General features: G+C 33.0%; 2 protein-coding genes across 4 annotated transcripts; both read left to right on the top strand.

Moving 5' to 3' along the window:
- Positions 1-912: 912 nt before the first annotated feature.
- On the top strand, positions 913-2282 carry LOC129298153 (NAC domain-containing protein 83-like). Its single transcript, XM_054936562.1, has 3 exons — positions 913-1145; positions 1348-1622; positions 1743-2282. Exons 1-3 carry the CDS (start codon positions 962-964, stop codon positions 1965-1967), a joined length of 684 nt encoding a protein of 227 aa, XP_054792537.1. The 5' UTR covers positions 913-961; the 3' UTR covers positions 1968-2282.
- Positions 2283-10665: 8383 nt separating this feature from the next.
- On the top strand, positions 10666-12178 carry LOC129298151 (uncharacterized). Of its 3 annotated transcripts, none has more exons than XR_008590311.1 (4): positions 10666-11109; positions 11196-11263; positions 11344-11683; positions 11841-12178. XR_008590311.1 is itself a non-coding variant. In XM_054936556.1 (3 exons), exons 1-3 carry the CDS (start codon positions 10734-10736, stop codon positions 11467-11469), a joined length of 570 nt encoding a protein of 189 aa, XP_054792531.1. In that variant the 5' UTR covers positions 10666-10733; the 3' UTR covers positions 11470-11774. The 3 variants fall into 3 exon arrangements, 1 of the variants encoding a protein (XP_054792531.1); XR_008590312.1 differs by having other exon boundaries at positions 11911-12178; XM_054936556.1 differs by lacking the exon at positions 11841-12178 and having other exon boundaries at positions 11344-11774.
- Positions 12179-15128: the final 2950 nt, after the last annotated feature.

A 15128-nucleotide genomic window follows, 5' to 3' on the forward strand; every position in this document is an offset into this window, starting at 1 on the left:
AAAACTTATTTTATTTTTAAATCATTTCTTGACTTTTAAGTTTGAATTTCAATAGTAATTTTTTTTTTAAAATTTGAATTATATAAAATAGAAGAAGATTTGGGTAAAGAAACAAATCAAAATATATAAATGGCATTTTCTGGGAAGAGTTTTAAATCTTATTTATATACATGTTGACTCACTGGGCACAAATCAGGCTATTAAATTGCTAGATTTATTGAAAGCCTTGCTTATTAAGTTTTCAATTATCTGATAGTCTGCCTCAAAAATAGTGTAAAAAAATCCACTATAAATGGAAACAACATTAATTATATTGATTGGTCACATATACATAGGACGCCACCTATTGAACACACGCAGTGAAAAAGAAAACCAAATGAGAAAGAGGAAGGAAATCGGAAATTGAAGAGAGGGTAGGTAATCACTAAAGAAAGGGATCTGAGCAGAACAAGATTTCCAAACGTGGGACACATGAGGATCACTGTATATGCAAAAAGCTTTAAAAAAAGGGGGCGGATTCATCTTTGACCAAAGGCAGGCAAGATATAATGTTCCAGTATACACACTCTACATGTCCCGTACACGCTTGAGAAAGGCTCCCCAGGACCGTCAGAGAAAAGCAATAGTTAAAAAGTCAAGAACTCTTTGGAGTCATAATTACGAGGAGAGTTAATGTTTCGGATTTCTTCCTTGCTCACACACTCTACCCTGCCTGTATAATTAAACTTTGCCTCGTCATCCCTCGCCCATCACAGCCCCAGGCCCGGCCACATCGCGAGCGTTCCCTATTTTGCGCTCTTTTCCTCTCTTTCTTCTGCCCTTCTTTTCTGTGTGCCTTCTCCTTATAATAGTCAGTCTCCCCTGAACCAATCTCACCATCCCAATCCCAGATTTGAGATTGAGACACCCCTCCTCTCTCTCTTTCTCTCTATCTCGTGTGTTGTGTGTGAGATTCTCCGAGATGGAGATTCTTCCCAGCTTTGTCATCACTGGAGGCATTAAACTGCCTATCGGCTACAGGTTCTGCCCGACTGATGAGGAGCTTATCGTCCACTATCTCAGGAAGTTGGCCTTTGGCCTGCCATTACCTGCCGCAGTGATTCCTGTTCTCGACGTGTTTCAGACCGATCCCTGGAAGCTTCCAGGTTTTGTCAAATATACTCATCGTTTCTCCCGCTTCTTCTTCTTCTTCTTTGCAGCTGTGTTCACTCTGTTCCCTCAATGTCTCTCAAAGATTCAAATTTCCTTGTCTGCTGAAACATACTTGTGTTGTTCGATCACGGCGTGTTAATTAAATCCCGTCGAAACGATGTATTGATGTCTGATTTTTGTTTGGGCGGACTGTAGGCGTGGGAGAATTAGATTCTGTTGAAAAGGGGTATTTTTTCAGCGAGATGAAGGACATTTTCTATGGAGGAATCATCGTGATTGCTGAGGGCACTGGCTTCTGGAAGCCCACTGGCAAAGAGAAATTAATTGTTTCTTCTGCTACCAACTATGTGGTCGGGACGAGGAGAACCCTGGTTTTCTGCGGAGGCGACGGTTCCGGCGAGGCCCAAACACAATGGGTCATGCATGAGCTGCGCCTCGCCGGCCCTCCAATTATCGGTCACCCATCCAAGGTAAACAATAGAACAGTGATTGTTCATTGAGACAGAATAATGTAGTGCCCCGAATTTTTCCCTATCTTGTCTTATTTATCAGTATTTGATATTTGATTTGTGTTTTGACGCCAAATGTAGATGCCGTGGACAAAGTGGGCTGTGTATCGGGTTTTTCAGAAGGAGAAGAAGCCCAAGAGAAAAAGGTCTGCGAAGCAGTCCAATATCAAAAAAGTTCAGAAGCTTGAGGGGGTCGAACCCAGCTTCATTGATTTCACCGCTGACGATCATGGTTCTGACGAAGCCCCGCCGCCGCCGCCGTCCCCGAGTGTCAGTGAAGGCAGTGACACCATCGCTTCTAACTAGCTAGATTAGTCCAAGCGGTGGTATCAGTTAACTTTGCTGAAATTCTGTAAGAAACGGAGAAGGAAAAGCATCTAGATCCCTGAAAACCTGTTTCTCTTTTTATTTTCCCCGACTGTTACATATGCTAGAGTTAAATGAGAATGGCGTGGATGGGTGGGGTTATGTTTAATCAGTGGGCTCAAAGAAACTGATCAGTTTGTTTTAGCATTCCTAATCCTCATTAATAATTATCATGTTGGGAATCATTGTAGTGAGAGAGAGAACAGACTGATGATGAATAAATAAAAAGCGTCATTAATCTGATAGTATTATGTATAGTGCCTGCCTGATATTGCTAATCACAGTGTGGACTTCTATTATTATCAAAAGCCAAATGGTTTTTTAAAAGACAAATAGATGATCCAAAGTATAAAATAATGACCCAGAGAAACATACAAAGGGGAGGCATCCAAAGAAAGCAGAAAAGAGGCTGTGAAGGATCTAATCATGATCTTGTTGAAAGATAACCCGAGATACCATATGGGTAAAGAGCATAGAACCTACATGACAACAACACACATGGGGTTGAAAGAATCTGTCTTAGTTCAAGAACTCAATACTCCGTTCATGAATGATTTCGTTACACATCGAAACTCCAAAGTAAAAAAGTCCCTTTCTGGTGTAATTGATGATAAAATAAAAAGAGATGCTTCAGAGAAGAAATTAAAAAAATAATAATTCTAATGTTATTTTTGTAACAGACAAGAACAGTATCGTTTTTATTTCCATCAGACCCGACCATCAAATATTCTTGATTTAATGGTGAATCTAAATATTCGAAGTGATTAATGCGTTTGAATTTTAAATTGATCTGGTGTTAGTGAAGCGAACAAGGAACAAATTAAATACCAGAAAAAAAAAAGAAAAAACTAAGCGTCGGTTAAGTTGGGGGAGGAAGCAAGCAAGACGCACACTAAATGAAATGTTGTTTATTGCTTCTTTGTGGCTGTTGACATAAAAAGATTCCTTTTGGCAATAATGCCGACACTGAAGGAAAATCATTTAGCCGGTGCATGGTATAGATTAAGATAACCGAAGAAGAAAATCATTGACAAACATTTATACTGTAACCTGCTTAAAAATATACATACACAATGAGAAATAGGAATTTTAAGAGTAAGCAAAATCCAGACACGCACGCATGCATCAGCATCTTGTAATTAGATCCCATTGCCTTATTAGTGGTGCCGGAGGATGAGGATATATTAATTTTATTTCATTTTATGGTTGGTACGTACTTGGTAACGAATTAGCAAGTGTTTGTATCTATAAAAAAATTTGGAAAATCCCCCTCTGTTTTGATTTAGTCAATCTACTGAAATTAATTAATTTCTTGCATATTTAGGTAGGCAGTATATGAGAGAAATCGGCCATTTTTGTTGGTCCAGCTAAGAATAATCCAATCAAATTCACATACAGCTACGCAATTGGAGGTTTGCGTTTTCAACAGGGCAAATATATAATTCAAACATGACTTTATCAGTGAAAGTGAAGTGGCTAAACAATGATTGCTAATTTGATCTTATTTATCGAACTAAGGATTTATTGTGATAAAACTAAAATAAAATCAATTTATTAGTATGAATATCCCAAGCAGTCTTTATAAATTCATTGTGATAACGATAACGAGCACTTGTTTCAAAAGAAGGATCGTGTTTCAAGAAAAAAAACTTGTCAACCATACGTAACTATAGTCTAGAGTCCTTCATGATGGACATGGACAAGTTATCGGAAATTTTTATTATTGAAAAAAAATAATACATTTTCAGATAAAAAAGAAACAAAATAATACACGCTCTATTTTAATCATCTTCATGAATTTCTATACAAGTCTTTATCATTTTCCCACGATCGAATTACGAGCTGTCTTCACTCCATGAATCACAAGTTATTATATATGTCCTGATATTAATTATTATTTCTTTTTACATAAATATATACATGGATATAAAGCCATAAGGAGTACAGTGAAATACATTTCAGCACACTTGGTTTTAGACAACTCTCACGTCTTTCATCATGATGCCTTCTCAAATTCAAATATAATGGCTGCGTGGTGAATGGAGAAAAAGAGCTTCCGACATAAAACTTCAGTATTAGAGAATTCCTATATAGCCGATCTTGTATCTTAACTTTTCGTTTCTTTGTCCTTGTACCAGAGATTTCAAATTCATGAACAACGTGGATCGCTTTAGGCATACGCACGTAGGAAATTATGAAACACTACTACGTTGAGCATTGAAGCAATAAGTGGAGAAAAGAGTTTTGAAGGTGGTTGTAGAATTTGTGTTATTGTGGATCACATCATCACACTTGCAAGGCAGCATGTAGTGGACATTGAGTAGCGTCGTACGTTGCAGACTTTAAGGGCCGACCATTATTATGAATGAAGAACACAAGGAAACCTATTCATAGACCCCACACACACACATACATCTGCTAAATTGGAGCTATTGGGACGCTGTGATGATGGTGGTGGTGATTTTTACTTCCTCCTACTCAGATTTTGTTCGTCGTCCTTGCTTTATTTCTGCCTTATTTTGTACACCTATCGATGCAATAATTAGATTATCATAACATGAACACTAAATCGTTAATGCCTGTTGACACTAATTACACTATGATTAACCATAAATTGATGACGTATCACTATATTTTCAGTAGCTTTTTTAGTTGGAGAAGGCAAAAGTTAACCTTTGTTATAGAGACTAATACACTAGAGTTTTAGAAGTTAATCATAGTTCGTAGCAGCTGGAAACGTTGAGATTTTGGCGGACACAATTGTCTCGTATTAAGATTTGGATTCAATGACCATAGTTAATACAAACACTGAGTGTATATAGCATCTAAATCATTAAAATTCAAATCAACGATTATAAATTTATACTACACTTAAGATTAATAAATGAGTGACTTTATGTGAATAGTTAATTTGAATTTTAAATTTTAAAATTCAGATCAATTGTTCAGATAAAGTCACTCATTTATTAATTTTAAGTGAGGTATAAATTTTTAAAATTCAGATCAACTATTTAGATAAAGTTACTTATTTATTAATTTTAAGTAAAGTATAAATTTAAAATCGTTGATTTAAATTTTAATAATTTAAATGTTAAATGTATTCAGTGACTGTATTAACTACAATTATCGAATTCAAATCCTAGTAGAATCCAAATCCCTTGTATTGCTGAAGATAGTAGGTTTTTTCTTTTCATCGTGCAGCACACGTGCTTTTAGAATTTAGCTCCATAAAAGCAATGTTTCGTATTGTTCATCCACTGACATAGAACTGCTTGCATTTTTTTCCCCTACTCCCTGTCCAAAATTACTTGACCTTGCTGCTCTCCAAACGTAAACACCACAAATTCATTCAACTCCATCAATCTTTGTACTGTCACTATCTTCTTATGATTCAGACGCTTTTTTCTATAAATTGCACAGAAACTAGCTAGAAACAGAATGGAGTAGGAACTGCTGATGCAGTAAATCTCAAGGGTGAGTGGGGGAGCCCTATTTACATAGAATAGCTTCTGTATTAACTGTTCTCGAAGATTTGGTACCGAAATCTGCAAGATATAGAATACAGAAGAAGTGGAATGAAGCTTTTAGAAGTCAGCACGCAGAATTCAGAGAAATAATTCATCGCCAGATTTGATCAAACGTACATGCATAGTACTATGTATGCTACCTTGAACTGGTGAAGAGAAGCGTGAGAAAATTATGTGAACTTGTTCTTAGCAGGGAAAAAAAAAGGTGAAATTGTTGAGACACCAGCTATTCAGCTATGATCACTGCATTGTATAGAATTCTATTATGTTTCCCTCTTTACTCTACTGATGCTACGTACAGTATTACTAAATTTCACCAACTTTTACTGTTACTGTATCAATCACTTTTTCCCCATATATATCGCTGCCGCCTTATTCCGCTGCCCTCGTCCTAAAATCATTGCTATCTGCTAGCTCCACCATAGCCAACGCCTCTTTTGATGGCTAGCTTCAGAGATAGCTGAAGGTTTTGAACAGAGATGGCAAGCTAGCAAACAGTTTTTTATCAAGAGCCACCATTATTTTGGTAATTAACATTCATGTCACGAGAACAACGATTCAATTTGGTTGCGTTATAATTTAGGGTTAAAGGGTTGAATTATTTAGCGAGAAATGTTGGGTACTTCAACTATTATCCTTTGGTAAAAATGGGAGGATGAGGTTGATAATATTCCTCCTTTTCATTCTCCTATGATTGATAATATTAACAAATGGATGTAGCAAAAGTGGTAGCGGACTAAACCCTTTAAATATTTTTTCAAAATTTGATTTTTGAAGATGTATGAAGAGCGTTACTTGAAAGAGAATAATTTTTTATATGACGGTCAGATTCCTTAAAAAATTAACATCATGAACGCCAAATGTGAGAATATCTTTGAAAACACCAAAAAAAAAAAAACATTGATAATATTTGGTTTGTCAGATAAAGATTTGCCAGTGAAAAAGAAAAATAATATCATTATAATTGACATGTTTATACGTGTGCATGCTTATGTGAAAGGGCTAATTTAAGAGTCGTTGTGCTCGTTATCTTGGCGTAACTTGCCATATAAACCAGGTCAAAGGCTCTCGGTTAGTTAATTATGCTTTAAGAATTAGATCCTGTCAATATTATAGATTGAATTCCCGAATTAGAGATATTTATACTAAATTATTTTGAATCAAAAGTAATTACTAATTAAGCTATAAGAAACGATTGAAAAAATTTAATGAGCAGCGAAATATAAGGGAAACAATATGCTAAACCATCTCGTGAAGATAAATTATAATTATAATAGAGAACAAAAATAGTATAATATTCAGTATCAAGCTATCATCATGCATATCCATGATCGGAGAGTTACATGGGTTTTAGATATTGCATGATTATACTGAATCTAAAAAATAATTACTACTAATGTAAGGAAACAATAAAATGCTGAAATTGTCATAATAGTTATAGCCTTATAGGATATACTCTTCTAATTTTATTTATAAGGTAGAGAAAGAAAGAAAAAATTTAATCACATTTATAGAGTACGTGCCAATTTTCAATGCTCATCTTTACAATTTTGCCCTTATTAAAATACTTTGAATAAAAACAAAAGAAATTAAAAGAAAATAATTAAACGGTCGTGGATTATGTTCAACTCAGCTCATGCAAGCAGCATCTGCACTCAGTGCTCATCACAATATCCTGGCCCTTCATTTTAGCCTAAATGCTCTTGGCCCTTCATTTTAGCCTAAAATGATATTTGCTGTTTTTTTAAATTAATATTTAAATATTTTTAATATTATATTTATTAAAATAAAAAATATAAAAAATTTTAATATTAAATTTAGACTATTTAGAGTATATTTAAATGGTTAGTTTGTAAAATTTATAATTTTTTTAATATTAAATTAAGTCATTTAGATTATATTTAGACTGTTCAGAGTCTATTTGGATAGTCAAATTATAAAATTATAAAAAAATTTAATGTTAAATTGAAATGTTAGATTAAATCTATATTATCCATATTAATAATGAACAGATTCATTAAATTTTTTTATTTTTTATATTAATAAATGTAATATTACAAATATTTAAAAATTAATTTAAATAAATAATAGAGATCAATTTGGATCAAAATGGAGGCCCTGATCTTGATGAGCACACAGTTCTCATCACTTGCAAATCCATGCAAGCAAAAGCATATATCTTCCATTCAGCTCTTTGAAAAATGGAATTTCTTTTTAAATGCTACCTCCCTACTTATTTATAAGCTATTTTTGATTTTTTTTTTGGGCCAAAAATAGACGTTACTACCCTACAGCACTAGCAAGAAAGCAGTAAGCATCCTCCAGAGGTAGGAAATGAAGGCCAACCCAACAAGCGATGCTAATGAGATGGGCTTCAAAATCATCCTCCTGCAAACGTATCCGAGATCAAGAGTTCATTCCTGACGAAACATACTTTGGCATTAAGAGATCAACTCCTAGTGAGCGTGAAAATTGCTAAGAGACATAATAAGAGTAAGGGCCCGTAACGAGACCACCATCCCAAGCTCTTATAAGAGTAATAAAACAAGTCCAAAGTTTAGCCACAAGAGGATTCTTTCAGATAGTTCAAGCTTAAAAGCTTCTAAAAGAGATTGATGATTGTCGTGGATGATACCCCCACAACCTGTATTATAATTAAGATGAATAGGCTCCATCAATACAAACACTGATCTAACCTTCATGTACTAATGGAGGATCTCCCACGTCCTTCACAACATGCCAAATTGAATATTTATTCTTTTCAAACTTACCTGTAGAGTTGAGAATAAGAATTGAGCTTGATGGGTTACTCATTTAAACTCATTTTTAAATGAGTTTAGACTTAAAAAGAATAATATTTTTTAGAGAAATCGGGCTTTGAAAATCAACCATAATAGGCCTTGAAAAAACAGGCTTGGATAGCTCTTTTTTATTTTAACTCTAAAAAAATAAAATATTTTTATTTTTTAAATTGAATTTAAACTTTAAAATATATATTTATACTTTAAAATTTAATTTTCTATTATTTATTTATAATTTGTATTTTAAAATATATAAAATATTATAGTTGAAAATTTTAACTTTTAAAGAATCTAAAAAATAAATAATAATAATAATAAAAGATTTGTATGCAAACCCTGAGCTGTTTGAATAAAAATTAAATTTTAAAAATTAAATAATTTTTAAAAATTGAGCTTGAAGGCCAAGCTCTTAGAAGCTCAAGCTCACATGGATTTGGCCGGCTGTTTTCCACCTCTACTTATACGTGCATCATTATGATTACTAACATGCCCTTGGCTCTTAGAAAAGAGATGCAGGGTGCAAGTAACGTTATTTTCAAATATTTTGTCATTCTTATGCTTCTAAATGAGCTAGCAAAAAACAACACGTGGCTCCTTCCAATATCCTTCAACCCGCCCCACATTTGCAGTCACGTTTAAACGGTACAATTCCCACAAATTACAAATAAAAAATATTGTGAGAAGACTCGGCTTGATGATAGAAATCCACACAGCTTTTATTTCCTCAGTCGCCTAAAACATGGATACTATCTCCCTCCACGTGATGACACCAGGCACAAGAAGTGGAACCACTCATGTCTCGATCTTTTCTAGCTTCTTTTGTCAAAAGCTTATTGTGAAGCAGTAACCAAGCGAAAATACTTACATTTCTGGGGACTATTCAATTTCCAGAGTTTATTCCAAATGAGGAGCTATTTTTGATGTTTTAATTTATAATTTATTTTACAAATTTCATTGAGAAATTAAAAATTCTTGTATTATTTTTATATGGATGTTATTGAGTAATTATAGTAGAGAGGGAGATTAAAAAAATAAGTAATATTATGTTAAAATTTATTATATTTAATTAAGGGTACTTCTAAAACGTAAGATAATTTTAAAGTTATTCGCTAATTTTAACTAGTCTTTTATCTGTATGTGTCTGGCATAGAAATGACATAAAGGTGATAATTTTTTTTTTTAACCAAAACATAAAGGTGATAATTAATATTGATAATTTGATGTTGACATTAAATATAAAATTTAAAAAGGACAATACTTATATACTTACTTTTATATATTTAACATGCTTTTATTAAATTAAATTAAGATATATAAATTTTAATATGTTATTAATAAAAATTTATTATGAAATAAATAATATTTAATAAATATATATATCTTAATTTAATTAAAAATAAATTTTTTAAATATATAATGATAAGTATATAAGTTTTTTTTATTTTAAAAAATGTTTTACAAGCCTTAACAGCTACCCTCAAAACACAAAGCGTTAAATGTTTTGACTTGTGAGGCCCAACAAACAATGTTCGGTGGCGCATCACTTGACTTGTGAGGCGCGCGACAATACAAATAAGTTACATGAAAACTATTTTGAAATTCTCAGGTCCGAAGGGAAAACTTTTTTTTTTTTTTTTTTGAACGAACGAAAGGAAACTATTTTGAAATCCATTTTCTCTCATGTACAAATGGACTTTTATAATATACACATCACATTGATTAGCTATAGAAGAGGAAACTAAAAAAAAAATTAAAATTCAACAACTCTCAGTAAAAATTAATAAGTTGTTTTTAATTCCATCTCCATTAATATTAAACACACACATATAGGTAGATATTAATAGCATATTTTTCTTACTAATATTTGATCTGATGAAAGGGGAAACTTACAATGAAAAGTTAATAATATACCTTATAAGTATGATTAAAAAATCTCTTTTGCTGTATTATATAAATAAGACGAGAAGGAATATATATTATGTGTACACACACGTGTGTATATGGATATATGTATGTGTGTGTATTAAGTAATTCACACACACATACACATCTGTGTGTATAATTAAGTATATGTATATATGCGTGGATGCATGTACTTTTTTTTTTTTAACCAGCATTTATGTATGTGTGGAAATATCCATTCAAAATTATGAATTACTTAATATATTGACTTCTTTTTATAAACATAGTTTTTCCCCCAAAAAAAAAAACTAAACAGAGAGGTTATAAGCTTAGCAGAAGCCATTGGCATGATTAAATTCCGTAACCCTCGTTGCATCCCTCATTTGTGTTTGTCTTTACAAAAATGCACGCAACTCATCACCCTCTCTCCCCAACACCATACCACCACCTCCGTTATCGATCTCCTCCGTTCTGTCATGGGTTGTGGCGCTTCAGTTTTGGGTCCTGAGCACCATCCCAACAACCCCTTCCACTACAAAGTCGCCCGACCCATCAACGTCGAGGAGCCTCCCAAAGCCTCTCCTTCGCCCCTCAACAACGACGCCGTTTTCTCCTTCCGCTTCATGCCGGCCGACCATGACGAGGTCGGAGTCAAAGAGGCCAAGCAACATGGCCCCGCAAAGCCTCCGTCCGTTAACGTTCTTCCACCCACCGTTGAGATTGAGAGGGATGATGCCTTCTCCGGCGCTGCGTCCCCCAGTTTCAGGGAATATTGCGTCCACTCCGGATCTTCCAGTGATATAGAACACTCCCACGATGACCCTGACATGGCCGAAACCACCGACAACATGGGTGAACGAATATATCATGATCCCAGGTTTTTGATCAAGGTTGAAAATTAAGGCTGTCATCTAATGGTTTTGCTGCTCTCTGCGTAGGTAATGACGATCCAATATTGGTGGGCAAGAGCAAGCCATCGAGGAAGGAAATCACCAACCCCAAAAAGGTATTGTCAACTATAACATATAAGGTCGATTGTGTTCCATGAAATAATTCGCTCTGTTAAATGCGCGACCCCTTTGGCAGGAGTCTGAGAAGAAAGAGAGAAAAGGGAGAAGACTTAGGGATGTTATAAACAAGGGAAGATCAGGTGGGAAGAAAATTGGCATCGTTCGCCATAGATCTGACAACATAGCCGGAAGACTCACTTGAGAAGAGAAAATGTGAAGAGCAAGTCCTTAATTCTCATCCATCTTGCGAGTGTCGTGGGACTATAGAGGAATCAGGATTGCTTTTTAAAATCCTGAATATTCTCATATGACATATCACATACCAGTTATGGGGGTCAGAAGAAAAGTTTATATACATACATGCTTATTCACCTGAATATTCTCATACGACATTTAACATACCAACAGTTATCGAGGTGAGAAGAAAAGTTTATATACATACTGTACTGGACCTTATATATGCGCAATCTGATATTCTGATGAATAATGCATGGCTTATTCAAATTCTGCTTCCTCCCCTTTAGTTTGCTGTATTTCTTGTTTTATTCACCATGACACTTTTCATGTCTTCAGAGAATTACCAGACACACGTGCGTGATCTATATTATATTCAGAACTGATGATACGCTAAATTTAAACACAGCCTTAGCCTGCAATTCGCACTTCTCTCTACGAACAAAGTTAAGGGCAGGAATTGCACCGCTATATTCTGTCCAATGCTTTCAGAAAAAGCTCCTGGTCACATGCCAAACCTTCGTACACATATATAAGCAGATAGGTATGTATAGTAGTAGAGCATAGACTGGACGGTATCGATAAGCCAGGCATATACAAGATTAGTAGCGTACCTAGTCAATCAGCTCTCTTTGTATTTGAATTGGGGCGTCGAAGCTTGCTCTACAAGATTATAATCTGACGAAACAATTAACCGTTTTTATACAATGATAAATGATGTTGCCTTATTTATAAGTCATTGTCCGCACATTTTACCAAAATTAAGGAAAATGTTAAATCTTATTAATCTTGTTTTAAAATTTGATAAGTTTCCACTTCTACCTTGTAAGGACCAAAAAAAATTATTTTTAACGTTTAATAAGAGTAGGAAGGTAATGATAAATATTGAAAATAATGAAATGCCTATAAATAGAATTAAAATTAAATTTCTTTCTCTACCCTGTATAAATAGAACCAAAGGATAAAATATTTCATCAATCCCAGCTAATTAAACAATTGATACCAGGATAAGGTCATGAGTTCCAATTCTATGGATATGTTAGGGGCAAATGAGAAAATGATATTGTTGAGCAAAAAGAAGGTCGGCCACCATTTCCGGGGAAAAAAAAAAATCTTGTTTCTATACTGTGACGCTTGGCTCAGATGTTTAATTACAGTGTGTTGAAAATTTATAATGGCAACCGTTCCATAATTTTAATGGCAAATGATTCATTTTAATAAAGAAGGAAATTAATATATTAGTATGCAATTAATATTTATAACAAATTTCACTTTTCTACTTTTCACAATATTTTAGACAATCCTGTTTAATTATTAAATTTTATGCAACTCAAAGGGCCACCTAGTTTAAAAAAGAAGAAGAAGAAGCTTTTGAAAAGTAATGGATAAAATGTTGCAAATATTGCAATCCGCGCAGCGCTCCCATCTAATCGCATTCGTTCAGTGTAATTTTTCCGAAACTGTTTGGTTTGCTACTTTGCTTCTCTCCCAGTGCTCATAACTATTAAGTCATAACGAATATGACATGAGGGGAAGGCTTGATAATTACACAAAAAATTATAAAATAATAGGAGGACGAGGATTATTGGAAATTAAAATAGGATGCGTGGTTCATAAAAATGTTTCACCAAATCAAATAGCCGTCGAGAATTAAGTGTGAGTTGATGAAAAAAGTGAGAGGAAGTCCTGTCTGTGTTGACTAAATCTAGATTAAATAAAAAGTATGTAACTGATATATGTAACTGATATATATATATATATATATATGTATGTATGTATGTATGTATTTCAATATTTGATTCGATATCATATCTTGAATCGAAATATCAGGCATGGGGTTTGTGAATCTAAATATCAGGCATGGGGCTTATGGATCTATATATATATATATATATATATGTACCTCCCCAAATTATTATATATATAAAAGTAAAGTTAAATGTTATAAGAGAATGTCACGTGTCTAATTTTAAGTTTACTGTAATTCTTTGCTTCAGGATGTATTTCTTACAATTCTGTACTCCCGAATCAGGTTTGGAGTTAGGTTTGAGATGATTTATTATTTTTTTAATGTATATAAAATATATTATTTAAGTTTGGAGTTAGGTGTAGGATGAATTATTATTTTTTAGATGTATTAAAAAAATAAACTTTATCTATTTCAAATCCAAATCTGATCATATTTGAATTAAAATTAATACTTATGTATTTAAAATTTAGCAAAAAAAATATGTGTTTAAAATTTTCTGTCTGTCCTCATGATTTTTGAAAATTTTGATGCATCCTAAATATTTTCCAAAAATTAAGGTTCATGTAATCAATCATATAATAAATTTGAATAAAAAATTATTTACATATCTTGGGTGATTTTGCAAAATTTCAATCATATAACAAAGTGTATATATATCTATTCAAAATTCAAATATATAGTTTTTAGTTATGGGATAAAATATTACTAAATACTAAAATTTAAAATTTCTCAAAATAATTATTTATGCTAAATATGATTCAAATTTCCAAATAAATGGTACTTTAATTTCAAAGCTTGATTCTGTTTTGAATTTTGAATTTAAAATTACTCATGATAATTATTTATGATAACTATTGATTATATTATATTATCGATTTAAATTCAAATTTCCTCTAATGCATATATTATATCAATTATAAATAAATATGTTTGGTTACGATTTCATTCCATATTTTCAGTTTCAACTAATTCATGTATAATTCATGCTCCTTTTTATAGGGTAATCAAATTTTTGCGATTCATAAGACTATCTATTTGTTCATTGATTATTCTTCATTGCTATAAATTTTTCTTAGTTTCTCCAATTTTTCAAGTAATTTGTTTAGCATACCACACCTATACACAAGCATCTAACTCCAACATCCACACACTACGCAGTGATTATAAAGCTGACGCCGCTACAATTGACAATTACACAATATTTTTCCTTGCCTCCAAATTTTAGTCTCGATTTTGCTATAACTTTTCTTTAGTAATTATCTCTAATTGGCATACATGAAAGGAGCCTAAAGATGAATTTTCTAAATAGGTAAATAATCTAACTCTATTTTTAACTGTCATTATGGTTTGTATCAAATCTTAGCTGGCTTGAATTTTGTATTTTTCTTGGCTATCTATATTTTTTTTTTTGGAATAATGTCTAAGCCCATTGAGATATTGTAGTTCACATAATGGTAATAATATTTCATTGTAATATAAGTTTGCATCTCAATCCCAACAAGCTAATATATAGCTACTAATTTTCTATTACCAAAATATGTCATAGTTGAATGACAATTAATCTTTAGATTGAGACTCACCCAAAATTAACTCCACTTGAAGGACAAAAAATGCTCCATCAAGCAAGGATGCTCGTGTAATTAGCTGAACAAAGAGGAAGGAGAAAGTGAAAAGCATAAGAAAAAGCACATAATCACTTTAGAGGAAACTTTGACCATTTGTTGCGACAAGAAAGGCAAGAATATTGACAATTTTATTGCAATTGAAGTCGCTACTTGAGAAGTAGAATCTCAGGCCATTGGATTAATGTTGTCATTTATATAACAAATGAAGCTAATCTCGATCATACCTAATGACTAATTTGAAGGCAAACTAGG

The sequence above is a fragment of the Prosopis cineraria genome, unplaced genomic scaffold (assembly GCF_029017545.1).
Source record: "Prosopis cineraria cultivar Desert tree isolate PC_DT_omini unplaced genomic scaffold, ASM2901754v1 PC727, whole genome shotgun sequence".
In the NCBI taxonomy this organism is placed as follows: domain Eukaryota; kingdom Viridiplantae; phylum Streptophyta; class Magnoliopsida; order Fabales; family Fabaceae; genus Prosopis; species Prosopis cineraria.